At 42.5% G+C, this 27,698-nt stretch overlaps 2 protein-coding genes and 9 non-coding genes across 13 annotated transcripts; 4 read left to right on the forward strand and 7 right to left on the reverse strand.

Annotated features, from left to right (window-relative positions):
• The first annotated feature begins 1,354 nt into the window (after window positions 1-1,354).
• Window positions 1,355-15,604, forward strand: cep295 (centrosomal protein 295). The gene is made up of 29 exons (XM_044353574.1): window positions 1,355-1,734; window positions 2,717-2,917; window positions 3,119-3,243; window positions 3,334-3,427; window positions 3,862-3,975; window positions 4,067-4,207; window positions 4,360-4,543; window positions 4,813-4,992; window positions 5,784-6,020; window positions 6,345-6,442; window positions 7,249-7,446; window positions 7,654-7,730; window positions 7,851-8,694; window positions 8,974-9,157; window positions 9,302-9,490; window positions 9,574-9,810; window positions 9,941-10,038; window positions 10,851-10,947; window positions 11,071-11,295; window positions 11,544-11,692; window positions 11,810-12,260; window positions 12,514-12,693; window positions 12,778-13,331; window positions 13,510-13,677; window positions 13,800-13,869; window positions 14,088-14,444; window positions 14,924-15,020; window positions 15,255-15,354; window positions 15,477-15,604. The coding sequence occupies exons 1-29, from the start codon at window positions 1,636-1,638 to the stop codon at window positions 15,513-15,515; spliced, it is 5,787 nt and encodes a 1,928-aa protein (XP_044209509.1). The 5' UTR covers window positions 1,355-1,635; the 3' UTR covers window positions 15,516-15,604.
• ech1 (enoyl CoA hydratase 1, peroxisomal) lies at window positions 15,540-22,162 on the reverse strand. Of its 3 annotated transcripts, XM_044353575.1 has the most exons (11): window positions 22,055-22,162; window positions 21,865-21,958; window positions 20,032-20,200; window positions 19,570-19,658; window positions 19,361-19,485; window positions 19,198-19,246; window positions 18,061-18,125; window positions 17,776-17,846; window positions 17,600-17,671; window positions 16,522-16,672; window positions 15,540-16,407 (listed from the first exon to the last, which is right to left on the reverse strand). In XM_044353575.1, exons 2-11 carry the CDS (start codon window positions 21,899-21,901, stop codon window positions 16,303-16,305), a joined length of 933 nt encoding a protein of 310 aa, XP_044209510.1. In that variant the 5' UTR covers window positions 21,902-21,958; window positions 22,055-22,162; the 3' UTR covers window positions 15,540-16,302. The 3 variants fall into 3 exon arrangements, with proteins under 3 accessions (XP_044209510.1, XP_044209513.1, XP_044209511.1); XM_044353578.1 differs by lacking the exon at window positions 21,865-21,958 and having other exon boundaries at window positions 22,055-22,156; XM_044353576.1 differs by lacking the exons at window positions 21,865-21,958; window positions 22,055-22,162 and adding an exon at window positions 21,534-21,558.
• Window positions 22,163-23,979: 1,817 nt separating this feature from the next.
• On the reverse strand, window positions 23,980-24,052 carry trnar-ucg. The gene has a single exon. It is a non-coding gene; the product is annotated as a tRNA-Arg (tRNA).
• A 207-nt stretch (window positions 24,053-24,259) lies between these two features.
• On the reverse strand, window positions 24,260-24,333 carry trnai-aau. The gene has a single exon. It is a non-coding gene; the product is annotated as a tRNA-Ile (tRNA).
• Window positions 24,334-24,445: 112 nt separating this feature from the next.
• Window positions 24,446-24,518, forward strand: trnaa-agc. Its single transcript has one exon. It is a non-coding gene; the product is annotated as a tRNA-Ala (tRNA).
• Window positions 24,519-25,422: 904 nt separating this feature from the next.
• Window positions 25,423-25,495, reverse strand: trnar-ucg. The gene has a single exon. It is a non-coding gene; the product is annotated as a tRNA-Arg (tRNA).
• Window positions 25,496-25,702: 207 nt separating this feature from the next.
• On the reverse strand, window positions 25,703-25,776 carry trnai-aau. The gene has a single exon. It is a non-coding gene; the product is annotated as a tRNA-Ile (tRNA).
• A 112-nt stretch (window positions 25,777-25,888) lies between these two features.
• Window positions 25,889-25,961, forward strand: trnaa-agc. The gene has a single exon. It is a non-coding gene; the product is annotated as a tRNA-Ala (tRNA).
• A 904-nt stretch (window positions 25,962-26,865) lies between these two features.
• On the reverse strand, window positions 26,866-26,938 carry trnar-ucg. Its single transcript has one exon. It is a non-coding gene; the product is annotated as a tRNA-Arg (tRNA).
• Window positions 26,939-27,145: 207 nt separating this feature from the next.
• Window positions 27,146-27,219, reverse strand: trnai-aau. The gene has a single exon. It is a non-coding gene; the product is annotated as a tRNA-Ile (tRNA).
• Window positions 27,220-27,331: 112 nt separating this feature from the next.
• Window positions 27,332-27,404, forward strand: trnaa-agc. Its single transcript has one exon. It is a non-coding gene; the product is annotated as a tRNA-Ala (tRNA).
• Window positions 27,405-27,698: the final 294 nt, after the last annotated feature.

Genomic DNA, 27,698 nt, shown 5'->3' on the forward strand with positions numbered 1-27,698 from the left:
CCATTAATCATATCTATCTAATAAACTCTTGTATAATAAATGATAAACTTGTATAAAAGGTGCTATACAAATAAAGTTATTATTATTGGTAGTAAACTCAAAGAAAACTCTACTACTCAACCCACTTGGCAGGTTTATTAAGATTTTATAGCTGAGCTCCTGAACTCCAGTCTTCCTGAGTTCTTCCTTCATATATTGTCTTTCTTTATCATACTTAGTACAACCGATGATTGTAATAGTAAACATAAATCAGTTGGATGCTTTCCTACTATACTGAGTGTGAAGGTGAAATGACCTAGCTGTATTCTTATTCTGCAAATTACCTCTTCTTTCCTTGACCTAACTATATTTCTTACTGTTGTATTGACTTTGTTGTTTAAGGTGTATAGAAACCTTATTTCGGTGTTCTACTTATTCCAAACTATTACCTTGATTACCTGATTTGCTTTATGGGACTTAAATCTATGGTGTCTCTATGTAAGGCTTGTTTTGCTCATCTGTCCACCTCCTCATTTCTGCTCAGACCTACATGTTCTGTATTTTTGACATGAACCCAATTGACATACCTCGTTGAATGAGTCTGGAATAAACTTGTAATACTTTGAAAAGAATATCTTGGCGGATGGAGTTGAAGGATATCAGGCTCTTGAGAATTGAGTGTGTCCTAGTTTATTCTCCTCTACACACTGCAGAGCCAAGAATACTACTGCAAGCATCTCAGTTGAGTATTCCAGCAAGTTTCCTGTCTGAAACTGAAAAAGCAACACCACTTACCTGATGTTCTGGGTTTTTTGACTCATCTGCACATACTTGTGTGCACTGGGAGTAGCAACATGGACTAAAAATGCTGTTAACAGGTCCAACTTCCCTCCTTGAGCTCCAGCAGGCATAAATCTGTCTGTGGTGTTGTGTGTGTGTGCATCATGAATGTATTATAAGAGCTATAAGGTCTTATAACACATTAACTTCTACATCTACAATCATAGTTTTTACTTATATACCATTTAGGTGGGGAAAATGATTTTTTTAGACGCACATAATGTGAGTAGGAACACTGTTTAGTCTGTAGGAACCGATAAAAAGGATTTTCATCAGTACCGGTGTTATGTCGAAGTCTGTTCCCCGTCGTTATGCGTCCCTTTACCTTATCCAACAGTATCTCTAACCCCAACCACTCATCTTCTGAGGTGCTTAACCTGATCCCAAATTTTCTTTAACCCCAACAAGTTGTCTCTGTTACACCTAACCATAACTATAACCCCAGTCGAGGTGGTGCGACGGGAACATGATTCCAGGGGTAACAGACTTCGACATAACACCGGACGGGTAGGGCGGGCAGTTTAAACTACCGGATGTGACGTATGGGACAATAACGTTCACTCTTTTTTTTAGGTTGGCATGGCTTTACGATGGTAAACACAACTTCCAGGGCTGATTTAGTCTCCTTTCGGCACTTTCTGTGCTCTTGCGATACTAATTCGCCTTTGCTCTACGTTTTAAATGTTTCTTTTAAATGTCCGTGTAACTTTAAGTCGCAATGTTAGTGAAGCTAGCCATCATTAACCAGCACGGCTAGCGGAGTTGCTAACTTGCGATTGTCTTGTGGAGAATGTCCACAAGCATATTTGTAGAAAAATGAAGAGAAAAGTGGCCAAATTAAGACTGAGCCCAAACGAAGAGGCTCAGCTGATACGAGAGGAACATGAAAGGAGGAGAAAACTGCGAATACAGCAGGTAATATCGGGTGATAATAGCAGAAAAAGCTCCTTTCAGTGGTGTCTCTGCTTCACTTCGTGTCCGTGGTTTTTGACGAACTGACAGCTTATTACAGTAATACTCCAACAAAATAAACGCCAAGGGGATTGTCATTAAGCAAGATTACCTGATAAGCCAGTGACTCAGGCTTGTTTTCAGGGAATTCGTTTGATAAAGAAGGTTTAAATAGGTCTGACCTGGTCCTGATTAGGCTAGTTTTTATATTAAAGTCCCCCACTCTCACTCAAAAATATGTTTAACTATATCAGACACAAATTATCATTCAAAGTAGAGTATTTTATACACATAAAACTTGTTAAAAGATGTCCGGAGAGGATCTTAAAAGTTAGCTTCTGTACACCTGCCAGACTGAAATACAGCAGTGTTTCTTAACAGTTCCTCTTTACTATTTCACTGTAAACATGAGTTAATTTGCAGTACATGTTAAATTTTGACCTGGTTCGAACTTATTGTGTTCTTAAAATCTTTTAGTCCAGTCAACATATGGGTTTATGAAGCACTGCGGTTACAATAAATGCAATTATCAACTTTGATCCTTGGCTGTAGCCTCATAGTAAGCTGATATTTGTCTGACATGACTCCAAAAGTTCTTTTCTGCTATGTTTATAACAGTGGTTTACTTTGTTTTTGCTGTAATACTTTACTCTCCGTATCATGTTTGTAATATTTGCTGCTCTGTGTCTTTACATGTGTGTACATGTGTTTTTTGTACTGTGAACTGATGTGATTCGTGCTAAAGTCACACAAGCTCTCATTTGGTGTTATGAAACAGCTCAATCCTGGTTCAATTAGTTAGACACATTCAGGACATGCATTTTAAAATGAGACACTTTATTAAACACCCCTTTTGGATAGTCTTCAAAATCAGTTGTTATTTTAAGACTAAGTATGTGTTTATATTACTAAACCACTAACCTGGTGGCTTTTGACTGACCCACAGGTGCGGGAGCAGCAGCGGTACATCGCGCTGCAGATCCGCCGAGATGTTGAGCAGAGACGAAAGCGTGAAATGGAGCAGCTGGAAGAGGAGCTGAGGAAGGACTGGGAGCGACAGCAGAGGGAGAAACTCCACACACTGCAGAGGTTATATCAGGAGAGCCTCCAGCTTATTGGCCAGGGACACAGAAGTGCAAAAGAAAATGTAAGATTGATCTAAAAAAAGAAAGACGACAGCTGTCCCTTGTTTTCATTAGCTGAGGTTTTTGTCTCTGAATGAAGACAATACACCTGTTAATAAAACTGTCACAGTACATTTTAGTCCCTGTTGAGTTAGTTGCGTTAGAGTTCAAGATGTCATTTGACTTTGGAGACCGTGAATCTAATTTTGATTTATTTCCATAAGGAACCGGACATGGCAGCCATAGCTCAGAGGGAGGCGGAAAATCACTCCAAAGCAGAACAGCGCTATAGAGAAGCCCTGAAGGAGGTCAAATCACAGAGGCTTAAAGACCATGAAAGGCAAAACCGGTGAGCAGCATCTCAAACATTTGCTTGTCAGATGTTTACATGTTTGAATTTCACCAGAATGAACAGAGCATTCCTTTTGTTTTTCTGTAGATCCATCAATGCCAGGAAAAAGGCTTTGCAGGCAGAAAAGGAAAGATCAGCAAAGGTTGCGAGCCTCCCACCACCTCCTGCAAACCCCATTCAGGTGATTTGTGGGGTTGAAACCTCAGGGAGAGCAACAGACGAGAGGTCCATCTGCCAGGACAGACAGACATGAAGTAGATGTTTGTGTTTACAGATTGGACCAGATAGTAAATTACAGTACAAAATTAAAAAGCCATATTGACTAGTGTGAGCTTAGCAGTGGCTTTTTCAGTAAACACCACATAAATTCAGTGGTATGATTTGTTATCCTTTGGTGTTGGACATGAAAATATCTACCATTCTCCACATGTGCTAGGATGGCCTGATGGCCTGCTATGATGGATTTAACCAGAACTCTCTTGAAACAAACAGGACTGTCCTTCAGAGCATCCGTTGGCCAGATTAGATCCTGTTTACAAAATAAAATATAAGCTTTCTAATTTGCACATTTGAGGTTATGGATGGAAGTAACCATGTCTTTTCTTGTTCAAGCAGAACATCGACTCCAGGAAGCCACATGTAGTAAAGAAATCTGATGTGAGCGCCTTTGCTGCCACGCATTACCACATGCCTGAGACCACAGTGGACAGAGAGGAAGACACAAAGCAGGTAAGCCCTCCAGTTATTATATGCACATGACCCTGCGGTTTGTTTGTCCCTCCTCCTATCAGAGTTGTATAATCTGTAAATGTTACTACAGCCTAATGCCCACGAGGGAGCTGAACTGGAGGTGAGGAGACTGCAAGACTTACAGAGGGATGAAGAGAGGAAGAGAGAGGAGCAGCTGGAGAAGGCTCGTCTCAGGGGGAAACAGGCTCTGAGGAGGGAGCAGCTCGTGCAGGTACGACTTGCACATAAACACTGAAATCGTTCATTTGTATCTGGCAGATGATTTGCTTTAATGTGATGTGATCTCACTGCTAAAAAAGACAATAAATGTTCCTCCAGTGAAATACAAACCTTCTGTTTTTGTGTTTGATGGCCTCCTTTTAGGATCGCGAGCGCTTGCTTGTCGAACTGGAGCACATGCAGCAGACAGACCTGCTGAGGAGGAGACAGCAGGTGTCACAGATGCCTCCTCAGATCTTCCAGCCTCTCTACAAGAGACAAGAGATGAGGGATGACTTCCAGAGGGAGATGGAGTTTGCCTTTGAGGACATGTATACTGGAGAGAGGAGTAAGGACTGTTCAGTGCTGCAGTATTTAGCTATGAATTTTGTAAAAAATGGCTACAAAGACTATCATGTCTTGCTTGCGAACAGTCTTGAAGCAGCCAGAAGGTGGCATTCTGTCTTCATTGTACTGAACTTTTCTTGTGTTTTCACATAGCAAAATGGCCACAATTCAAATAGCAATATAGCCTCAATGCTTTGGTGGAAGAAAGATAGCTACAACAAGTGCAGTTTTAATGGATCCTCTTTAAACCTCTCCTGTGTCTGATCCCAGGGGTTAAAGGTGACCTAGTTGTCCAGCTGGTACCCGAGCCTCTGCCAGCTCTGTCAACAGGCAGCCAGGACCAAGAGCTGGACGTCACACTGGACGAAATCGCCACACCGGAAGCAGAAAACACACAACAGGGCGCTGAGCAAGAAGCAGGAAGCACTGAGCAGGAAATGTCTGCTCAAGGTGAAGAGAAGCACCAGATACATAAAACATTAATGCATTAATTTAATTTTCAAGGGTTGTTGCAATTTTAACAAGTGTAATCTGTTAATCGTCTGGAGTCTAATCAACAGTGAAAACACTGAGCTGCTTTATTTATAGTAGCATAACTTTATTTATATATGATGTAGAGACAAGCTGATAAAACCAGATGAAGGTGTTGATGTGGGGCTTTCATATTATTCCTCATTTATGTCTTTAAACCACAAAACATGTTTTTTAGAGAATTTAAAAGCAAAATTATCAATAATTTCATTGATGTGGAATAAATGTAAAGTCAATGACAGTGGAATACATTTGCTTTCATTGAAAAAGGCACAAAAACAAGTTGGGATAACATCACTTTACATGTGAAAGAATATATTTTAGTGAAACTATATTTTTCACAACTTTGACAACTTTCAATAATAATATTTTGAGTGTGTCATTGCCTTGTAATTTGGGTTTCTGGTAGCTTTATACTGTAAACTTCAGTTAAACTGACAAAATGTTAAATTACACTAACAGCTGAGTTAATGCTGAAAGAAGGATACCAAGCATGTGGAGGTAAAGACAGTTTAAAAGCCAAACAAAGATGACAAAGAGCCAAAATGAACCTGGACTCCAGAGGGTTAAACAAAATGCCGGTCTTGAGCATTTACACAATCATCTCTGAATACAATCTGACTGTCTTATGGGATAATCTTGGTGTCATTTTCTTGAAACTCATGTTTACCAAACTAGATCTGCATTCAGTGTTTTTTCTTGACTTGCAGCAGAGCCCTCCAGACCTGCTCCCAGACGGGCGTTGAGGAAACTCCTGGATCGTATCAGGAACCAGAGGAACCAGTGGACTAACTACGGCGGCCGCGTCCCTGCAGCCGATTCACCGACCATCATCACAGATCAGATCCCAGAGCGGGACACGACCATCGACACAGGCTCTCTGACCAGCGAGGAGAGAGACAAAGCTACCCCCGTCGAGCTCCCTGAGCCCACCCGCTCACCGCCACGTAAGTCACTCACTGACGTCAACAATACAGAGCACTGTTTGACTTTTCTTACCCTGATTTCCTGTTTGTTTTATCATTTTTTTCCCTTGTTTAAAAGCTGTATAAAGATGTTACGTTTACAGCTATTTTAAAAACATTACAGCCAAATTGATGCAGCCTTACAGCTACAGTATCAGCTGTTATGTTTTTTTCTCACTTTTGAGTGTTAAATTTGACATATATTCCTGTTTTCTTTTCCCGATTTACATCTGAGCACAAAAAATTATATTTTGTTGTTGTGAAATAATAAACAATTTGTGTTTTTCTTGTATTCAATTCAACCAGCATTGGAGACAACAGAGCTGTCAGCTGCAGCAGATGCTCTACTTCCTGATGTTCTCGCCAACAGAATCCAAGAATTTGAAGAAGAACGAAAGAAAAGGGTTCGTCCTGATTCCCATTTATAAGATAAGACTTTATTGATCCCCAGGAGGGAATCAGTTGATATAGAGTATGAATGACAATATAAATGTAGACAGGAGCAGTATGTGCTACCATACTGTGTTACTGGAGACATGCAGTGCGCCATTAAGACTGAAATGGTAAATATTCATCTCCCTCTCACAGAGATCACTATACAGTATATTGCGGCTTGTCTTTTTGCATTTCCACTTATCTGACAATCCTGCACAGCAGCCCTGCAATAAATCCTGTTTTATGTTCAGGTTTATGGTTAATGTTCAGAGGTGGCCTGGTGATAGTGTCATGTGGTTTCTGTGATTGGTCAGAACTGATTGATCCAGGTGTATCTCATTACTTAATCAGTTCACCCTCAATTAAAGCAGGAGCGTGTGGTGTACGATGGTCATGCCTTTTCAGAGGAGACTTGACGTTTCCTTCTGCTCAACTTTTTTGTTTGAACATGTTGTCCTTCTTTGTTGAATTGAACAAGATCAGACTGTGGCTTGATTTCCTGTTTTAGAGCCGATAGACGGAGGATTTTGTTTTGTAAAATATCAAAAGAAAAGCAAATTTGAGCATAATGGCGGTTGGAGGATGTTTTGTCTACATCTGCTTTTCAGTCAAACCTCAAAGTCTCAAATTGCATGATCTTAAAAACACTTGATGCCTCTATTTCACATGAGGTAATCAGGTCGACACTGAAGCTCAGCTGAAAACCACATTTAGGATCAAGCTTGTCGGTAACATCTGATGGCAGTGGTGACTGTTTTTGAATGCTTTTGTCCAGGAAGTGGAGCTCGAGAGGCAGAAGCAGCAGCAGATAGTCTTGCTCCAGGAGCTCGAGGAACAGAAGGCTAAACTGGAGCAGATGCTGCTCGAGGCCCAGCAGGAGAGGGAAGACCTGAAGGCTGCTGTGACCCAGGAAGTGCCTGTTAACCAACCAGAAGTACCTGTCCATGACCAGGAAGTCACCCACGATGTAGAGGTACACCATTTCAGTTGTCCTTCTCTCATACTTTGATGTCAAAGTGGAAATCAGAATAGAAAAAAATGTGTGTCTCAATATTCCTGTTAAAGTCCAATTTTTAGGTGAACTGCTGGATCATCTTTTAACATGTCCAATGTAAAGTGTGTTCAGCATAGTACTGTATCTACTTCAGTGATGTATGATTGTTACCTCTTCACTCTACAGCTGTTGCCTCCTGCTAGTGAAGATGACCACACCAGAAGGGTCAGAGAATACCAACAGCGGCTGCTGGAACAAAACAGGTTTGTTACAAGCCTGAAGGATACACTCCTTTTTACTGATTAACCAGCCACTTTCACTACAGTCATGAAAGCCTTTCAGTTCAACTGTTTTACACTTTTGACCACCTTTTTTTATTTTAGAATTCACCAGAGGTCTGTGGAAGTGGCTCGGCAGCGTCTGGAGGAATACCAGCGAGCTCTGCGAATACGTTGCAACATGACCGCCACATCGTTGCAGCACACCGTCGTGCCTCCAGGCCTCATTCACCCACCTTTACACAACACTCATCGTGTGCATCTTCCAACTCCTCCGCAACTCACTACAACTCCTGCAGTGCCTTCACACATTCCAGCTAAGCTGCAAACCCCTGTGGAAGTTCCCACAAGAGAGTCAGACTTTATGGCTGCACCTCATCATCTCCCTGGCTCTAGTTTCAGTGTTGACTCCAGGTTGCTGTCAGATGAAGAGGAATTTATTTCAAACATTTCAAGGACCCAGATACAGGACGTCACTGCCCGGCTGACTGGCAGCATAATGGAGAGAGTAACAGAGCACCTTCCAGAGAGATTGAGACCTTCCTCTGTCACCACGGAGCCACTGCCTTACAAAATGTTCACAACACATCACTCAACCACCAACACCCACCTCCAGCCAGCCTCTGATCCCATCCAAGCCGTTAGCCTGAGCGTTTCAGATGATGCCTCTTTGAGTTCAGGCCAAACAAGAGTGAACACTGGGACTTTACTGCATGGCGCCCTGCAGACTGGGTCCCTGAGAGAGGACGACGTGGAGAGTCAGAGACGAGAGCTTCGGGAGATCCAGAGACAGGTGCTGGAGCAGAGGGAGGCGGTGGCGCTGCAGCAGAGGCAACAAGAAAGGGAGCGGCAGAGACAGGAAGAGCAGTGGCAAAGACAGGAAGTGGAGATGGAGCAGATGAGGCGGCAAAGGGAGGCGTTGGAGGCTCTGATAAGTGCTGATGCACAAGTGAGTCAGGAATGTTAATGTTGTGGTCTTTACAGTACAGTAATTTGGATTTAGTCTTATGTAAAAGTAAAGATACAACAGCAGGAGTTATTTTTATAGGAACACTGCAAATTAATCTTCATCCTTGTAAATGTCCCATTGTTTAATTAATTGGAAAGATCATCCCTTAGCTGACATGTTTAAGCTTCCTTGATTGCAAGTATGTTGAAGTGCCCTTATTGAAACATTTCAACACATGAGTAAAATCATCTCTCCCTGTTGTATTTTCTCCCCCTGCAGCCGACTCCAGAAGTCGCCAGTGAAGTGTTGGCTTCAGAGGACATTGGTCAGACCCGCATCAAATTACTTGCATCCCTGCTTAGAGCTATAGAGGAGTGTAACGGAGGAACTCTGTCACACCTAGAAAACCATGAGGAGAGAGATGACTCCCCTCAACAACAGCCATCTAGCAGGGATGAGACAGGTAACTGACATGTGAGATTGAAGATATTTGCTTCCTGCTGCTTCTTTCGCTACTGGTTATCATAATTAATTGGATGGATTTACGCATTTCCAGTTACACTCTAGCTCATAAACATGAACATTCTTCTTCTTTTTTTCCATTAAGATCCCATCACCCAGAGCAGTGTTCCTGCCCCAACCTCAGTCCTCCCCTCAGGACTCCTCCTCCCTCCCCCTCGAGCAGCAAAGCCCCCGGTGACCCGTGTCAGGCTCGGCATCATGGAGGTGACTGAACAACATGAGCTCAGTGCTATTCAAGAGGTGGAGACCCCAGTCAACATCAGCCAAGTCACAGGTCAGCAGCTCAGCCCCAGAAACATGCATCAACTAATTAGAGGAATATCAGCTGATTGGATTGTTGATGTTTCTCCTTTACAGGCCCGGAAGATGGTGTGAAGGCGCTGACACACGCTGCAGACTGGGTTCTGCAGGAGGAATCTGAATCGTCTGTGGCCTCTGACAGGACTTTGCAGACACCCTCTGTGTCCAGCAGTGAGCAGCAGGCTGCTGAAAGACCAACCGGCTCCGGGACAAGCTCAAGAAGATCCAGCCATTTCATCTGGAGAGAGAGGCTGCTGACTGGGGCAGGAACATCTCCTGAATCCTCTGAGTCTGGTATGTAGAAGGAAACTGAAGAGGGGTGAGACGAAGAATGCTGATGAGAGGAAAATGGTTGTTCTTTTATATAAAGATAAGAAGGGTGAAAATTAAGATATTTCCACTCGGTTGAAATATTGTTTTCCAGATTCATTCCGGAGAATCATCTCACCGATTTCCTCCGACTCCGGGAGAGGAGCCGATTACTCTGGTCCTGGAATCACAAGCTACAGATCCTTCACAGAGGTAACCAGGCCAGTTAAACATGTACAAAACTTATTACGCGCTCTTTCCTTCCTAGTTCATCAGTCTTGTGGCAAACTTTTGCATCAGAGGCTGATTAGAAAGTTACAAGGGAAGGAACCGTCTGGTCAATATGCTGTGAAAAGAGCATCTGTCTAATCTTTTTTTTTTGTTATGTTGAAACTTTAATAGTAGTTTTCTCTTGTGCAGTTGCAATTGGAATGATGCTTTTAGCTTATACAGACAGCAGTGATAATGGTACTTTCAAGACAGACGGGTGACATGAATTTCATTGCATATTGACAAGGTTTTGCTTATTTTATATCCTCTGAGGTTCACATGTTGTGGATCAATGATGAAAATTAGCCAAATCTGAGCACTTGGGCAGTATCTGCCCCAGCCTATGATTATGCTTGAGAAGCTTTTCTTATGTCTGTCTCTCTTTTCTGTGTGTGTGTCTGTCTGTCTCTTGCTTGTCTGTCTGTGTGGAGTGAATTTGTATGTGTGAGAGTGCAAGTTTTTGTGTGTGTGAATGTTTTTCTGCATACTGAGCGATGATGTGAAATTACTGTACCTGAAGTGTATTTTATCAAAATACATTTCATGAAGGTTTCTACACTTGAACTGAGCTCAGTGAGTCTGTGTGTGTGTACATGTCATAAACCAAATACAAAATTAAACTTCAGTGCTGTACATTTCGGTACGACTTGAAAGTGTGTGTGTGTGTCAACTGTCGTCCATCCAAGATGTCCATTAACTGTGTGAGTATGAGTTTATGTTATGATTATCTCCCCACCTCTTTCGTCGTGTGTCAGTCTGCACATAGGCCTCCTGATTCTGACTGCCTCTCCTCCACCACCATCTCCACTGGCAGCTACATCACCACTGATCCTGAACAAAACTTAAACACTGGTGAGTAACAGTTCACTGACTCTTCATTATTAAATAGAGAATCTGAATCTGATCAGGACTCATACTTTATGTACTAACTTCATCTGAATCTGTTCACTTCTTCTTGTTCTCCTGCTTCATCAGATGAATCTCCACACCACAGACGTTGTGTAGAACAAGGAGGAGAAGCACATTTACTCGACGTCTCCTCTCCATCCGGTCAAAGCTCCTGTATTAAAGACAGCTCAGCTGCAGGCCGTCCTGCTCTGACTGTAGAATCTGTGTTTAATGACAGCAGCATCCAGCGCATCATTGACAGATACACAAGGGAGCTAAACATCTCCCTCAGCACTGCTGGGAAAACTGCAGGTATACTACACATACTGCTCACGTTATCTCTCACTAAGAACCTCTGATCATCTTAATAGTTATGTGATAAGAAGATTGATTGCACCTTTTCTAGAAGTTGAGATGGAGCAGGCCCAGTTATACTTGAAGCAAACTAGTTTGTACACCACGTCTGAAGGCAAAACTGTTTATATACGTATGTATTTTAAACCAGAGGACTGACTTTAAGGTTAATATAATGTCTTATTTCCTCTTTTTTTCATTTTCAGACAGTGAAGGCTCATTTGTGGAGGAGCCTAGCTCTTCAGTCTCCCAGCAGTCTTTGCTTCAAGTGTCTGAGAGGAGACGAGAGGATGAAAGATCTACAGGTCGTCAGTCTCTTCCTTCAGACACAGCAGGGGCAGAGAGGAGCGGCCCGGTCAGTGACTCACAATCCAGTCTGATCTTTTGAGAATTATGTTCTAAAGTTTTTATTGGTTCTAATAAGTGATACTGAAGTTTTTATTGTGGTAACCTTGTTTTGTTTTTCCTGCAGGAATGGGATAATACAGTCAATCCGATCCTGGAGCACTTTTCAGGCGAGGATCCGTCACTGGCTGAGGACTCTTTCAGACCTCTGATTGGCCGGCCAGCAGATCAGTCGTCCTGCCTCGCTGCTGATCCGAGAGAGTCAACCATGGAGCAACTGATCAGCCAACCTTCAGCTCACTCATCCATGATCGGTCAGTTTCCAGGTCCGCCGGCGTCAGCGAGCACGGATCAAGGTGGATGGGATTCCACTCTGAGTCGTATGATCGGTCGACTCTCCCATCCGTCAAGCTCTCATTGGCTGAGCGGCGGGCAGGACTTTTATGCGGGTGAACTGATTGCTCAGATGGAGGTGGAGCAGTCGACCACCTGGTTGGACGAGGGTGCGGAGGAGAGCCGGATGAGACCGCTGGTTGGGGAGCTGGATGAGACTACGGGCCAGCAGAGTGGAAGTTCAGGTAAAAGAAGGGTTGTATAGGGTAACTGAAACATGCAGTAAGCTTCTAAATTAATAGTTGACAAAACAGTGATTAATTTGAGGAGAAATAAGTGAGCTCAGTGTAGTAAACTCTCCTGCACTGCCAGTTTATATCAGCATATGTAATAACTTCTGTGAGAGTTATCACAAAGTGTCTATTTGTCCATTTATGCTCAGGTTTGACACACTTGTCTGTTTTTCCCAAGACTTATCATCTCATCTTCTGTTTGCAGGTGAAAGAACCTGTGTGGATCTCGGTGTCTCGACTGATGCCAGCGTACCTTCATACCCAACGCTGCCTCCTGAAGCCTCGTCACACAGCGCTTCTGTTCCAGATGTGACTCCACATCCACAGTACCAGGCACAGCAGAACCAGACCAGTCCAATGGAACTGGGCCCAGAGAGGACTGAAGGTGATACATGACCCAAGATCCTATGGTGTATTTGTCTTACTAGTTAGAAACCTAATTGTCTTTTTTTTTTTTTTTTTTTTTTAGTGTTTCAAGGCTCTGACTCATTTCACTCGCTCCTGGCTGAGGTCACCCACAATGAAACGGTGGACCCTTCAATGATCTTTCACCAGCCACAACACGACGCACCAAGCTCTCCTGAAGGACAGCCACCGAGCAGGGAGCACAGCGTTTCCACTCACTCCGAAGACTTTGAAACCCGCACTAATCCTTCGGTTGAGTCTGAACCGTCACCTGAGCGCCTCAGAACAGAGGAGCCGCACAGGACAACATCCACCGCCTTACACGAATCCTTCTCCCAGCTCGTCACCTCCCAGTGCCACCCCCATGAATCTGTCCTCATGATGTCTCCCACTGCTCAGGATGTGGAGCTAACGGCTCAGAGTCTGTCTAATTTAACCGTGTGTGATTCAACATCTATGCTCAACTTGCCGCAGCCAGAGGGAGGAGAGGCAGACAGAAACTGTGTTTCTAAAAGGCACGAAGATTCAGTCCCATTTGGTGACCTCCATGCACGAGAAGTGAAGTCTGAGCAGAGTTCAAACCTGAAGAATGATGTTCCTCTCTCAGATAAGATATTGGTACAATTATGTTTTCTTGTTAGAGTTTCAAAAACATATTTCATTTGTGCTACAACTTTTTACTTGTAGAGTAGAAGGTCACAGATTATTTGTGCAATTTACTGTTTTCTGTTTTTTTTACACCTTGTCCACTTTTTTTATTTTTAATTTTTTAAACTCATCTCTCCCCATCAATCAGGAAGCTGCCAGTAAGAAGGGGATCCTGGAGCAGTCAGAGATAACACTACTGAGCATGACAGACACCACACTGGACAAGGACACAACCGTCTCTGAGGACGAGGGAATGTGGGAAGACAAACACGTAGAGGAGTCGAGGGAGGAGGAGCAGACGGGCCGAGAGACACAGGTGACTGTCCAGTTATGGAAATGTGCTACAAGTGACCATCTATACATGTTGTTGACTTTTTGACTCGACTTCGGCTGTAGTCGTCGCCTCTCTGATCTCTGACATCATATCTTGTCTTCTAGGAGCCAGAAACCACATTAACAGAGGAGACTCCAGCTGCTTTAAAAGAGGACAAAGACCAAACACATCCAGGTAAAATCACAACAACTAGACTAAATGTATTTAACTGATGAGACATGTGTCTTGAGCCTGTGTGTAGTGTTTTATGGCTGTCACTGCTGAACTGTGGGGAAACCTGCGCCTGATTTTTAAATATAGATTTGATCAGGAACACAAAAGGATATGCAGAAATATACAGTATCCCAAATTTTTGGCATCTTTTGAGCCTTGTTGTCCTTCCCTGCATGCAGCGATGCTCCTGGAGTTTCAGTGGGGTCCAAGCAGAGACCAGCAGGAGGTCCACCAGAAGAAGCGCAGCGCTCTTCTCCAGCGATCATCACGCAGGGTGGAGGAAATCAAGGCCAAAGGGGCTCTTCTCAAGACTCAACGTGAGATCCGAGCTCCCGCTGAAACCGGAGAGCAGTCTAAAGCTAAGGAGTCTCCATCGGTCACCTGTAAGGCCAAGACGAAGTCAGAACCTCAAGACCTTAAGAAGAACCTTAAGACTAACACCAAGTCAAAGGGAGGAAAGGCTGAGCAGGCTGGAGATGAAACTGTTGAGAAATCCGGCTTCATCAAGCATAAAAAGCCTCAACTTCACCCTCCAGGTATCTAACGTTATACCATTTGATCCAAATCACTTACAACACAAACACTATTTGTATTATGAGTGTGAGAAGTTAGAGCCCATAGCTTAGTTTACATGAATGGAATTTTTAAGATTTGTAACGGCACATTAGGTGAGAACAATTGAGGTTTCTAAGAATAAACGGTGTGTCAAAACACAGTCAATCACCTCCCTGTCCTTAAATCTTTTGTGCTACTATTCATTAACAAACCAGTCAGTGGTTTGTGTTAAAGTAACATCTCTGTGAGCTCTATCAATTTAAAAACAGCCTTTTGAGGTGTGGGAGGCTCTGCACTGCACTGGGTGTAATAAGCCTTTTTCTTGAGCAAAATAAGAACCTGTTAAGTTTCATTTAAAGGTCAGCCATAAATCACTGCCTCATCAAACAGTCAGCAACTGTACCTGAGATACTAACCTAGAATTTACAACAGTCTGTTTGTTTTCCTGTCTCTCCATCAGTGAGTGATTCTAGGCTGAAAAACATGGATGAAGTGAAGATCTGCACACCTGAGCAAAGGAGACGGGATGTGTCTGAGATGCACAAGAGAACTCAGAGGTACTGCTTGAATATTATAAACTTTTAACCTCTACAATGTCAACTGGGGGTAAATACTGCTTATCTTACTACAATACACCAAGAAAGATGTAGATCTAAATGTGTTTAACCCATTTCCAAACAAAATCCAGCCATATTTTTTACTTATAATTTTTTAAGGGATTAGACCTAATATGTTAATACTTGCCCTGAATCTAAATGACATAATGTGCTTGTGTTCATGTGTTCCTGCAGACTGTACGAGCAGCTGGAGGAGGTGAAGCATCAGAAAGAGGTCCGCAGCAGACAGGAAGCTTACGCCAAAAACCGACTGAAGGCCAAAGAATTCCACCAGGTAAAACACTTGAATCATGAATGTTTTGAGAAAATTGTTTTATGTGTATTAAAATCAGATTGCACCAAACTATCTATCTGAACTGAGTTTGAGTTGATACAAGAATATTTTTCTTTTCACAGAAAACCTTACAGAAGCTTCGTGCCAAGCAGACTCGGTAGCGATCGACTTTGAATGTGTTGTAGTTTTTAACTTTTTGTAAATTTAAGTTAATTTGTAGAATTGTCAATAAAGCATTAAGTTATTTGAAGCTACTTGTTGCACAAAAGTTTTTCTGACTGAATTATATCTCTTCCTGTGACTTAACAAATACCTGGTGGCAAAATGTTGCCATATCAAAATATTTTAAGTCAGTTACAACATTCAGATGAGTTTGATGGATAAAAACATTCAAGTAATTTACAGATATTGTAAAATTAACAACAATGAGCTAAAAACATTGTTCTACACTGAAGGATACAGCAAGTAAGATGAGTTTAGATTTGGATCATCTTCTTTTCTAAGATTTCTTCTAAGATAAGTCCATTCCTGCTGCCAAAACACTATTTATGAAGCCACTGAGTATAAAACACATTCAGACAAATCTGTTACTGGCATTCATTTCTGATACAATACAGTTCATAAGGGATCATCAGTCAACTGTGCAAAAGATGTTAATCTGAACAAAGTTACAGCATAATTCTGATTCCACACATGGACGACTTTTTATTTCCTTTTAGTTTAGATGGTTAAAGTTAAGTTTCCCGTTATCACAAAATGTTTCTGAGGCATTTCCACCCAAAACAATATTAGATCTTTGGATTATATCATCCACAAATGGTCACATTTTGTTAAGTTTTGGTGTTTAGAAGCTCAGTGTAGAAAAACAAAGTCACATGATGCGGTTCCCCTTTCCCACGAAAAGGCCACATTGGAGGATTAAACAGCAGCTTTTGCCTCAGTGAGGTTTTAGAGTTTGGAGAAAGTTATCGTCTTGGGACTCTTCTTCTCCATGGAGGCCTGAGCTGATTTCATCACGTCTTGAGTCTGAAGCATGCTCATGTTCCACGTGGCCTATAAAAAAGGATCAACAAGGTAGTAAAAAAGCTCAGAGTTGACAAATTGCATAACTGAAGCAGGGTGATGCTGACAAAACATGTTCAGAGGAATCTTTAAAAAGGTTGTTACCATGTAGTCGAGTCCCTCTGTTACGCTGTGGTCTCTGGAGTAGATGAGGTTGATTTTGGTTCCCTGCACGGCTACAGGGCTGCGACCGGCGATCTCCTCAGCCATCTCCAGAGCTCCGGCCATCAAAGCCTCCTTATCTGCAAACACTCGGCTGGAGAGGAAAGATGTGAAGGATTTCAAAATGTCAGACTTAATGCTCTTTGAACTTGCAGTCCTGTCTATCACAACGTAATGCTTTATTTATTTAGTCCCATCAACAGACTCGCTGCTCATAAAATCCAGATAACAGATCAACAGTGTAACTCTGAGGAAAAACACTCTGTGCATTGATGGCTTATTATTTATATCGTTTTACATCATTAATGGCTTTGATATGAGAAGAAACCTTTAACTTTTCTTGTTTTTAGCTGCAAACAGCAGGCAGCTGTATCACAGAGCAGGTTCAGCTACTTGAGTTCACTGAGCTTAACACTGGTGATGCTGGTTAACCAGTACCACAAGACCAGTTATCAACTGGCTCAGTTAACTCTGGGTTTTCCTATCAAGCTATTAACATTCACGGAAGGAACAAGTTCATTACAAGCTGATCACATGCAGCATCAGTGAAACCATGAGTGAACAGCAAGGTGACACAATATACAGTAATCACAGTTAAACTAGAAGAAACACTAGAAGTGATATCCAATTACTAAAAGTAAGGTGATCTATTTCCTGCTGTGACATCAAGGTGTTTTTTGCTGTAATAGGACAAACTTCTGAACAAATATGATCGCCAGCTTGTGGCTAATCTCGCTCCACGGTGCAGGCCCCATGTTGACCCCTCTGGCTACAGAAATAAATAAAACAACATTGTTGTGATCCATTACAAAGACTATGAGCCTTGAAACTGCATCAATTCTAGTGTTGCTGAGTTGATCAATTCAGCAATATTAATTATTAAAAGTGTTAAATTAAAACTAGCCAACAACTTCAGCCCAGGTCCAGTACAAACAACACTAATTAATCAAAGAAAACGACCGTAATAAATGTCACATACTGTAAATATGGCTGACAACAAAGAGACACAGGTTATATTTACCTGACTAGTCCGCTGCTCTTGGCCTCGTCTGCATACATCTTCCTGGCGGTCAGAGCCAGCTCGTTCACCAGGCTGGAGAAAACAGGAGCATTAATCTCCATGACGACACAGACGGTAAACAGAAGATTAAACCTCACCTCCAGTCCTTCAGTGCTTTAGTAAAACAGCCTGTTTACCTGCGGCTGCCGATGACTTTAGGAAGTCTCTGGAGGGTTCCAACATCTGCTGCCAGTCCGATATCGACTTCCTGTAAAGACAGATTGAGACTGTGGTGACATCACATATGACATCATCAGTGACCTGCATGATTTGTTTCACCTGTATCCTTTAATAAAGCACTTTTCCCAAATCAAGTCTACTCTGATTGTTCCTATAAAATGTGTTTATTCATGCTTTATATTATTGTTTTTATCTGTTTGACTTTCCTCACCACACTTGCATGAAGGTTGGTGTGTACGTACCTTAACCTGGAACCAGGCGTCCTGGGTGCACAGGCGAATGTCACAGGCTGTGATCAGGTCGACACCTTCCACAGAGAACAACAGTGAGTCAACTTACTGAAGCTTTTCAACATCAACTGTGACACCAAATGATTACAAACTGCAGCGATGGGCAAGACTGAACATCTCCTGTATGAAAGAGCAGCTGATGTTTCCATACAAACAATGTTTCTGCAGACGACCTCAACCAGTATCACTCAGGAGCCAGATGCACAGAACTGTAGATTCAGGACTAAAACTGTGTGCATACATTGATTTATAAAGCTGTGTGTACGCAAGGTTTTATAAATTTCAGTCATTGTGGAACTATCCGCACGTGCACGAGCCTCATTTCCACTCCGACAATCAACCATAAATGGATGAAGACACCTTGAACCACCTGTTTTCATATCAATTTGCCGCCAGCTCTGTACAGCTGTTAATGAAACAGATGGGAAAGAGGAAGTACAGAACTACAGTTTTGATGATTGTGTTGTGTCAGGGAGGTTCTCCAACAGCCAGAACAGCTGTTATTATGCACAGCTGTGCAGCTTTTTATACATACGTCTATATCATTAATTCATCACATGGACGTCAGAAATGTAATCAATGGTTAGTTTGTAGACTTTTTTGTTGGTTTGGGTCCCAATTAAGGATTAAAAAAAAGAGAATATTAACAGTGAAATGATTTTAATTAAAATAATGATAAAATTTATCACATAAAACTAATTAATCAATATTAAGTTTATAGATGCACCTTTGATTGGAATTTTACAGATCACTGTGTAAAAAAGTGTAAAAATCCCACAGTCAGCGCAGTCGGTAATTAACTTAAACAATGTTTTAGATTCTGTCTCTTCCTTATTTTTCCATCTTCATCTTCATCTTATCATAAACCTGCAGCTCTGGAAAAAACGTGTGTACGTCTGGTCTTAAGTCTGCGTGAGGAGCGCACATCCTCACTGCACATTTTGTTTTTATAAACACCAGTTTATGTGGGAAATGGCCGTGTTTATACATCTGGCCCCTGGTCCCCTAATTTAAAATATGACCTTATGGTTGCACTATAATACTGTGGTGATGATGATGATGATGATGATGATGATGATGATATCCTACCTCCTCCAACACAGGCTCCATGGACGGCCACCACAACAGGCTTTGGACACTACAGGAAGAAAACAATAAATCTATAATTTCACAAGAAAACACACTGACAGTGTTTTCATTACTGTCAAGATATATAATCACGTCTGTGTGATAAACACTCTTCAGGTCTGACCTTCTCTATGACGGAGAATGTCTCTTGGTACTTGGTGATCGTTTTTTTGAGATTCCAGGAAATTCTTGCCGTGTCGTCGCCCTGAGGCTGGAGGACTTCGCTGGCCATGTCCATCAGGTCGATACCTGGACAGTCACACGGTACACGATGACAACAAATCTTCTGAGAAAACTGTTTCATTTAAAAAACGTAAACAGTCTGATACCCACCAGCTGTGAAGATCTTCCCTGCTCCAGAGACCACCACCACTCTGCAGTCTGGGTCTCCAGCGATCTCATTAAAGCACTCCACCATCTCACTGGGAGAGAAAACACAAAAGTTTCTATCAGTGTTGGCAGATATCCACTTGATATGACTAACTCAGACTGCTGAAGCCTCATATAAGCTTCACATCAACTTTTAAATGACTGTGTGGACACACTGTGGATTTCTTTTAATAGCCAGTACGAACAGAAGGAATCATTACAGCGAGGAAAACCTCTTTCACTGTTCACACGGACACCTGACTGTTGTTTAAAGACACATTGAAAATTGTGAACCCGTCCTTTAAACAGGTCAGCACTGTATGTAAATCACAGCCAAGTTAATTTGTTTGTTCTGTATGTTTTCGATGGCTAGGACCAATGATTGCATGTCAATTTAAATGGCTGAAAAAAAAAACAGATTCCTGCCTCCAGAAAGCTTTGTTCATGGCGTTGCGCTTCTCAGGTCGGTGAAGCTCGACATGTGTGATGGACTCTGCTGGATGACTGATGGCCAGCGTGGTGTAAGGAGGGGTGGGGCCACCTGAGGACGACATGGCCCTGACTGCAGCCTGGCAGGGGAGCCTCAACCCCCTGTCTGAGAGAGAAAAGACAGACTGATATAAAACAACAGAATGAGTTCATCCAGAGACAACAGGATGAAATGCAAGAGATCAACAGTGAGAAGTGCAACGTTTAGAATAGAAGAAGAACAGAGAGAAATGAAGGATAAATGAGGTCAGAAAATCGTCAAACAACTAATTGCATACTGTTTTGATCATAAATTAATCAGTTTAGGTATTTTTTCAACAGAAATAGCAAATCATGAGGAATCGGTGACTGACTGTCTTTAGGTTTTTTAACTGTTGGTTGGATAAAACAAGACATCTGAAGATGTCACGTCATCAAGATGTCACAACATCAAGTAATGAAACAATTGACAACTTGTTATTTATAACCCTGATCCAGGTATTTTATGATGCACTGCAATGAAACTACACAATCCTGAAACACAATATTAAAATTAGCGTAGGGCAATATATCAATATTGTATCGCTATCATGATATGAGACTAGATATCATCTTAGATTTTGGATATCGTAATATCATGATATGGCATAAGTATCGTCTTTTTATGATTTTAAAGGCTGTATTACAGTAAAGTGATGTAATTTTCAGACAATTATAGCTGTTTTATTATTTGCTTTTACACACATAGTCAATATATTCACATTACTGATGATTATTTATCAAAAATCTCATTGTGTAAATATTTTGTGAAAGCACCAACAGTCATCCCTACAATACTGTCACAATATTGATATCGAGGTAGTTGGTCAAAAATATTGCAATATTTGATTTTGTCCATATCGCCCAGTTCTAATTAAAATACATATATTGAAGTTAGTGAAGTAAAGTGTCACACTGGAGAAGAGGAAGTAGGATTTCATTCACTAGTGTCAAGCAGTAGAGATGTTAAGTATCTGTAGAGCAACAACTATTTCTGGCTTCTCAATTGTGAGGATTTGCTGCTTTTCTTTGTCTTGTGTGATAATAAACTAAATATTAACTGGTTTTGTTGGGAAATCAAGCAATTGAATGACATCACGTTGGGCTTTTGAAGCGTTTTTCACAGTTTTCAGACATTTTATGGGCAACGATTAAACAATTAAACAATAAAAATAATCAGCATTTCAATTGTTAATGAGAGTAATTGTTAGTTGCGGATCTAGAGAGCTCGACAACACAACCTTGCATGTTGCATAAAATGCTAATGTTGCTCTAGTGACCTTTCACCTACATAGCCATTCAAAGCTTTTGTTTACTTCTGTTTCATTAACATTTATCTACAAAGTACACGCTTAACGACGTGACAAACATGTGTATGTATCTCACATCAGGTGCACCATGAAGTTAATACGTTTTCTTGCCTTTCTTCATCCATCATCTTCCTCAAAGAGAGGCTACACAGGGTCCTGATGTGAGCCCCTGTGCGAGGTGACGGGGTCCCTGATCTTATCCATCACTTTCTGAGCTTGGAGACATTTTCAAAAGTCTCTCAAACATGTTTAAGATGCCTTTCAATTCACTATGTAGTTATTACATTTTACCCTGATAACACGACGAATAGCAGGAGTTAATGAACACACAAAACATTGTCACTCACATGTTTGAGATGCCTTTCAACCCACTGTGAGGTTAATACGTTTCCATTAACAACACGACTAACAGCTAATGAACACACAAAACGATGTCACTTACATTTAGTGAGCGCTGACCTGACAATGACAGACAGCATCGCCCTTTGAACGTTGGACTCTGTTTGACTGGTCTCAGTGTACTCGAGTCCGGACTCCTAAATGTATAAAGTATTTCGAGTTTTCTAGTACTGTGTGTTGTCCTCCTTCATATCACTTTACTAAATTAAGTAAATAAGTAAGTAAATACTTACTTGGGTAAGTAAATACTTCCTTACTGTGGGCGCTGCAGCTGATATAACTATGTTTGGACTCGCAGCTGCTCTACATGTTTACGGGCCGCCATATTTTAATTTCTAGGATGGCGAAGACACGACCCGCCCTACTCTGCTTCTGATTGGCTAGAACTCGTTGCCTTCATTGGTTGGATTTAGGTGTGAGGAGTGAGATTGGTTGGGGTTAGGGTAAGAATGTCAGGGTAAGCCAATCAGAGGCAGAGTAGGGCGGGTCGTGACTTCGCCATCCTAGGAAAAAAATATCGGTCACGGTAGCATAAGGCAGTTTTTTTTGTTTTTTTGAAACTTTATTGAGTAAATGAATGAATAAGAGGTACATTTTTGAAGCGGGGGGGGCGTTCCACAACAACATATCTGAAATAGAGAGAAAATTAAATTAATTTATTGAAATGATTAAAAAAATGAATAAAAATAAATACATAAAATAAATAAAACAACAGAATAAAGTTAAATATAGACATTTGTTAACAGTTTTTACAGCCGTCTTCTCAGTGCAGTATTTAATGGTCTATAAATACTGCTCACATTCTTTATGAAAAACTGTGGAGATAGTGTTTCTGTTGGCAAACTTACACTTATGAATATGAAACTTAGCTTAGATAAATATAAGACTGATGATGTAAGCTTGTTTCGAATTCTTTCTGTTCTAACTTAAAAACCTAAACAGTACACGTTTTTACAATAAAGCAAAATCAGCCCTAAATGTAACATTAATAAACTTAGAAACCTCTCTTTGCTAACTTGTATGACAATTTAGAACTTCTTTCATTTAAACAGATCCAAGAAAAATATGATGTACTTAGCTCACAATTCTTGCAATTAAGAAGCTTAATTCAGGTTTATCAAGATGATACCCTTTCTATTAAGAAAAAATGGGTAGTTGATCTTGAGGAAAACACTGATTTTGTTCAAATGTACATTTTGGCTCATACAATTGAGGGCACAAGCTCTTACAGTTCAAGACTCAGCATAGAACATACTCCACTAAAACTGAATGTCATGCATTCAGAAATATCCTTCTTGTGTTGGTTTGGTCATGTTGTTAATTCACCCCCCTATTGGAAGGAAATATGTCCTGTTATTTCATTATGCTCAGAACTCAATATAATACCCTTGTCTCTGTCTACTTGTCATTTTTAATGTTGGGGATTGCCACCAAAGAAAATTCTGTAATCTTATACTTTATTACTGGAAAGCCCCTTTCCCCAACACTGTCGCAGTGGAAGGCAGAGTTGTCAAGCTATATCCCACTTGACTACTTGTATTTAAGGATGTGCAAAGAGTCAAGTACTATATTAGTCACTAACTTCATTGGAAATCTTCAGCACCTGGTGAATACTTCCCCAGGTGGCACCTCCAGAGGGGAATTAGCTCAAATGGTAGAGCGCTCGCTTTGCATGTGAGAGGCAGCGGGATCGACGCCCGCATTCTCCATTCCCGTTTCTTCTTTGGTGTAAAATGGGTCTTTGCCCTGAAAGTCAATGTCGCAGCATCGTGAAGTCAACGCTGTGCATCCGAATCTTCATGGCAGGAAACACACAATGCCTTGATTCGAAGGAACTGACGTAAAGCAGGATTCCTCCAGAGCGTTACTCCTGCCGATTGTTCTCATAATAAGCAGAGCAAGGGTGCCGAATTCTTACGGGGACACCCTCTGACACAAATGTTGATCACAGAGAAGACATATTTCCTCTAAGTTCCTAAAGCTTTCACCACACACCTTTTGTAATCTCCTGCATATCATAATCTCCTGCATATCCGCTAGTAGTTTTGACCCATAGTCAGCCACGTCGCATTGCTTGATGTCCAATGTTCACAGCCTCTCATGGGGATTTTCTTTACTCAACAGACACATACGCGAATCCGACAGAAGTGGGGGCATCCAACCACGAAGGGATTCGAACCCTCAATCTTCTGATCCGAAGTCAGACGCCTTGTCCTTTAGGCCACGTGGTCACGTGGACAGGGACGAGTACATTTCAACGGGGCTACGTTGGTAGTAGTCTAGAGTAAGAAGGAGCTGGACTTTGGACGTGAAGCTTTCGTGTGAGACAATGTGGCACTGTTGGTCAACCCATGGGTTGGGAACAGTGGGAGGTTTACGTCAACTTTCTTTCCATCTGTAGGCGGCGCAAGGACTTGTGCCTTTACAACAACAGTTGCTGGCCAGTACAGGGATCGAACCTGTGACCTTGGCGTTATTAGCACCACGCTCTAACCAGCTGAGCTAACTGGCCTGCTGCTGCTGAGAGTCCTCTTACAACCTCGTCCCTTATACAAAGACAGGGAAGCAATTGCTTTCGAGTATTTTGCGACCTGTTGGCACCTCTCTCGTAATCTTCTTTAAGAGGGGAATTAGCTCAAATGGTAGAGCGCTCGCTTAGCATGCGAGAGGTAGCGGGATCGATGCCCGCATTCTCCATTACCTTCTTTTCTGTGGAGCCAGACAGCATCCACTGCTTTTTGTTTGGAGGCTGATGTCCCACAATCACGCCATTACAAAAGGATATTGTGTTGTGTCACCACGATACTTTCTTGATGAGGAACATAACTATGCCTGACCTTCTGGAGGACATTTACCTTCTGTTCTCAGGCAGCTTTTGCCTTTTCATAATCATCTGGTTGAAAACTTTGAATGCTCACAGTTGGTGAACCTAACTCTACGCTTTAGTCCTCTGAGCCCACGGGCGTGGCCAAGAACTTCTCAGGAAAATACTGCACGAGACATACAGTATGTCAATGGGGAAAACCAGTCACTAACTTCATTGGAAATCTTCAGCACCTGGTGAATACTTCCGCAGGTGGCACCTCCAGAGGGGAATTAGCTCAAATGGTAGAGCGCTCGCTTTGCATGTGAGAGGCAGCGGGATCGACGCCCGCATTCTCCATTCCCGTTTCTTCTTTGGTGTAAAATGGGTCTTTGCCCTGAAAGTCAATGTCGCAGCATCGTGAAGTCAACGCTGTGCATCCGAATCTTCATGGCAGGAAACACACAATGCCTTGATTCGAAGGAACTGACGTAAAGCAGGATTCCTCCAGAGCGTTACTCCTGCCGATTGTGCTCATAATAAGCAGAGCAAGGGTGCCGAATTCTTACGGGGACACCCTCTGACACAAATGTTGATCACAGAGAAGACATATTTCCTCTAAGTTCCTAAAGCTTTCACCACACACCTTTTGTAATCTCCTGCATCTCTGTGACCGCTAGTAGTTTTGACCCATAGTCAGCCACGTCGCATTGCTTGATGTCCAATGTTCACAGCCTCTCATGGGGATTTTCTTTACTCAACAGACACATACGCGAATCCGACAGAAGTGGGGGCATCCAACCACGAAGGGATTCGAACCCTCAATCTTCTGATCCGAAGTCAGACGCCTTGTCCTTTAGGCCACGTGGTCACGTGGACAGGGGCGAGTACATTTCAACGGGGCTACGTTGGTAGTAGTCTAGAGTAAGAAGGAGCTGGACTTTGGACGTGAAGCTTTCGTGTGAGACAATGTGGCACTGTTGGTCAACCCATGGGTTGGGAACAGTGGGAGGTTTACGTCAACTTTCTTTCCATCTGTAGGCGGCGCAAGGACTTGTGCCTTTACAACAACAGTTCCTGGCCAGTACAGGGATCGAACCTGTGACCTTGGCGTTATTAGCACCACGCTCTAACCAGCTGAGCTAACTGGCCTGCTGCTGCTGAGAGTCCTCTTACAACCACGTCCCTTATACAAAGACAGGGAAGCAATTGCTTTCGAGTATTTTGCGACCTGTTGGCACCTCTCTCGTAATCTTCTTTAAGAGGGGAATTAGCTCAAATGGTAGAGCGCTCGCTTAGCATGCGAGAGGTAGCGGGATCGATGCCCGCATTCTCCATTACCTTCTTTTCTGTGGAGCCAGACAGCATCCACTGCTTTTTGTTTGGAGGCTGATGTCCCACAATCACGCCATTACAAAAGGATATTGTGTTGTGTCACCACGATACTTTCTTGATGAGGAACATAACTATGCCTGACCTTCTGGAGGACATTTACCTTCTGTTCTCAGGCAGCTTTTGCCTTTTCATAATCATCTGGTTGAAAACTTTGAATGCTCACAGTTGGTGAACCTAACTCTACGCTTTAGTCCTCTGAGCCCACGGGCGTGGCCAAGAACTTCTCAGGAAAATACTGCACGAGACATACAGTATGTCAATGGGGAAAACCAGTCACTAACTTCATTGGAAATCTTCAGCACCTGGTGAATACTTCCCCAGGTGGCACCTCCAGAGGGGAATTAGCTCAAATGGTAGAGCGCTCGCTTTGCATGTGAGAGGCAGCGGGATCGACGCCCGCATTCTCCATTCCCGTTTCTTCTTTGGTGTAAAATGGGTCTTTGCCCTGAAAGTCAATGTCGCAGCATCGTGAAGTCAACGCTGTGCATCCGAATCTTCATGGCAGGAAACACACAATGCCTTGATTCGAAGGAACTGACGTAAAGCAGGATTCCTCCAGAGCGTTACTCCTGCCGATTGTGCTCATAATAAGCAGAGCAAGGGTGCCGAATTCTTACGGGGACACCCTCTGACACAAATGTTGATCACAGAGAAGACATATTTCCTCTAAGTTCCTAAAGCTTTCACCACACACCTTTTGTAATCTCCTGCATCTCTGTGACCGCTAGTAGTTTTGACCCATAGTCAGCCACGTCGCATTGCCTGATGTCCAATGTTCACAGCCTCTCATGGGGATTTTCTTTACTCAACAGACACATACGCGAATCCGACAGAAGTGGGGGCATCCAACCACGAAGGGATTCGAACCCTCAATCTTCTGATCCGAAGTCAGACGCCTTGTCCTTTAGGCCACGTGGTCACGTGGACAGGGGCGAGTACATTTCAACGGGGCTACGTTGGTAGTAGTCTAGAGTAAGAAGGAGCTGGACTTTGGACGTGAAGCTTTCGTGTGAGACAATGTGGCACTGTTGGTCAACCCATGGGTTGGGAACAGTGGGAGGTTTACGTCAACTTTCTTTCCATCTGTAGGCGGCGCAAGGACTTGTGCCTTTACAACAACAGTTCCTGGCCAGTACAGGGATCGAACCTGTGACCTTGGCGTTATTAGCACCACGCTCTAACCAGCTGAGCTAACTGGCCTGCTGCTGCTGAGAGTCCTCTTACAACCACGTCCCTTATACAAAGACAGGGAAGCAATTGCTTTCGAGTATTTTGCGACCTGTTGGCACCTCTCTCGTAATCTTCTTTAAGAGGGGAATTAGCTCAAATGGTAGAGCGCTCGCTTAGCATGCGAGAGGTAGCGGGATCGATGCCCGCATTCTCCATTACCTTCTTTTCTGTGGAGCCAGACAGCATCCACTGCTTTTTGTTTGGAGGCTGATGTCCCACAATCACGCCATTACAAAAGGATATTGTGTTGTGTCACCACGATACTTTCTTGATGAGGAACATAACTATGCCTGACCTTCTGGAGGACATTTACCTTCTGTTCTCAGGCAGCTTTTGCCTTTTCATAATCATCTGGTTGAAAACTTTGAATGCTCACAGTTGGTGAACCTAACTCTACGCTTTAGTCCTCTGAGCCCACGGGCGTGGCCAAGAACTTCTCAGGAAAATAC

This window comes from Thunnus albacares, chromosome 6, assembly GCF_914725855.1.
Source record: "Thunnus albacares chromosome 6, fThuAlb1.1, whole genome shotgun sequence".
In the NCBI taxonomy this organism is placed as follows: Eukaryota; Metazoa; Chordata; class Actinopteri; order Scombriformes; family Scombridae; genus Thunnus; species Thunnus albacares.

Excerpts from the sequence above, each read along its gene's own strand:
- cep295 (XM_044353574.1), top strand. The coding sequence starts at position 1,636 with ATGAAGAGAAAAGTGGCCAAATTAAGACTGAGCCCAAACGAAGAGGCT. Across the intron at positions 4,544-4,812 it reads CATGTATACTGGAGAGAGGA|GGGTTAAAGGTGACCTAGTT; the intron begins GTAAGGACTGTT and ends GTCTGATCCCAG. Across the intron at positions 13,870-14,087 it reads CAAAGACCAAACACATCCAG|CGATGCTCCTGGAGTTTCAG; the intron begins GTAAAATCACAA and ends CCCTGCATGCAG.
- ech1 (XM_044353575.1), bottom strand. The coding sequence starts at position 21,901 with ATGCTGTCTGTCATTGTCAGGTCAGCGCTCACTAAAT. Across the intron at positions 18,126-19,197 it reads TGGAGCCTGTGTTGGAGGAG|GTGTCGACCTGATCACAGCC; the intron begins GTAGGATATCAT and ends TCTCTGTGGAAG. Across the intron at positions 17,672-17,775 it reads AAAGTCATCGGCAGCCGCAG|CCTGGTGAACGAGCTGGCTC; the intron begins GTAAACAGGCTG and ends TGTTTTCTCCAG.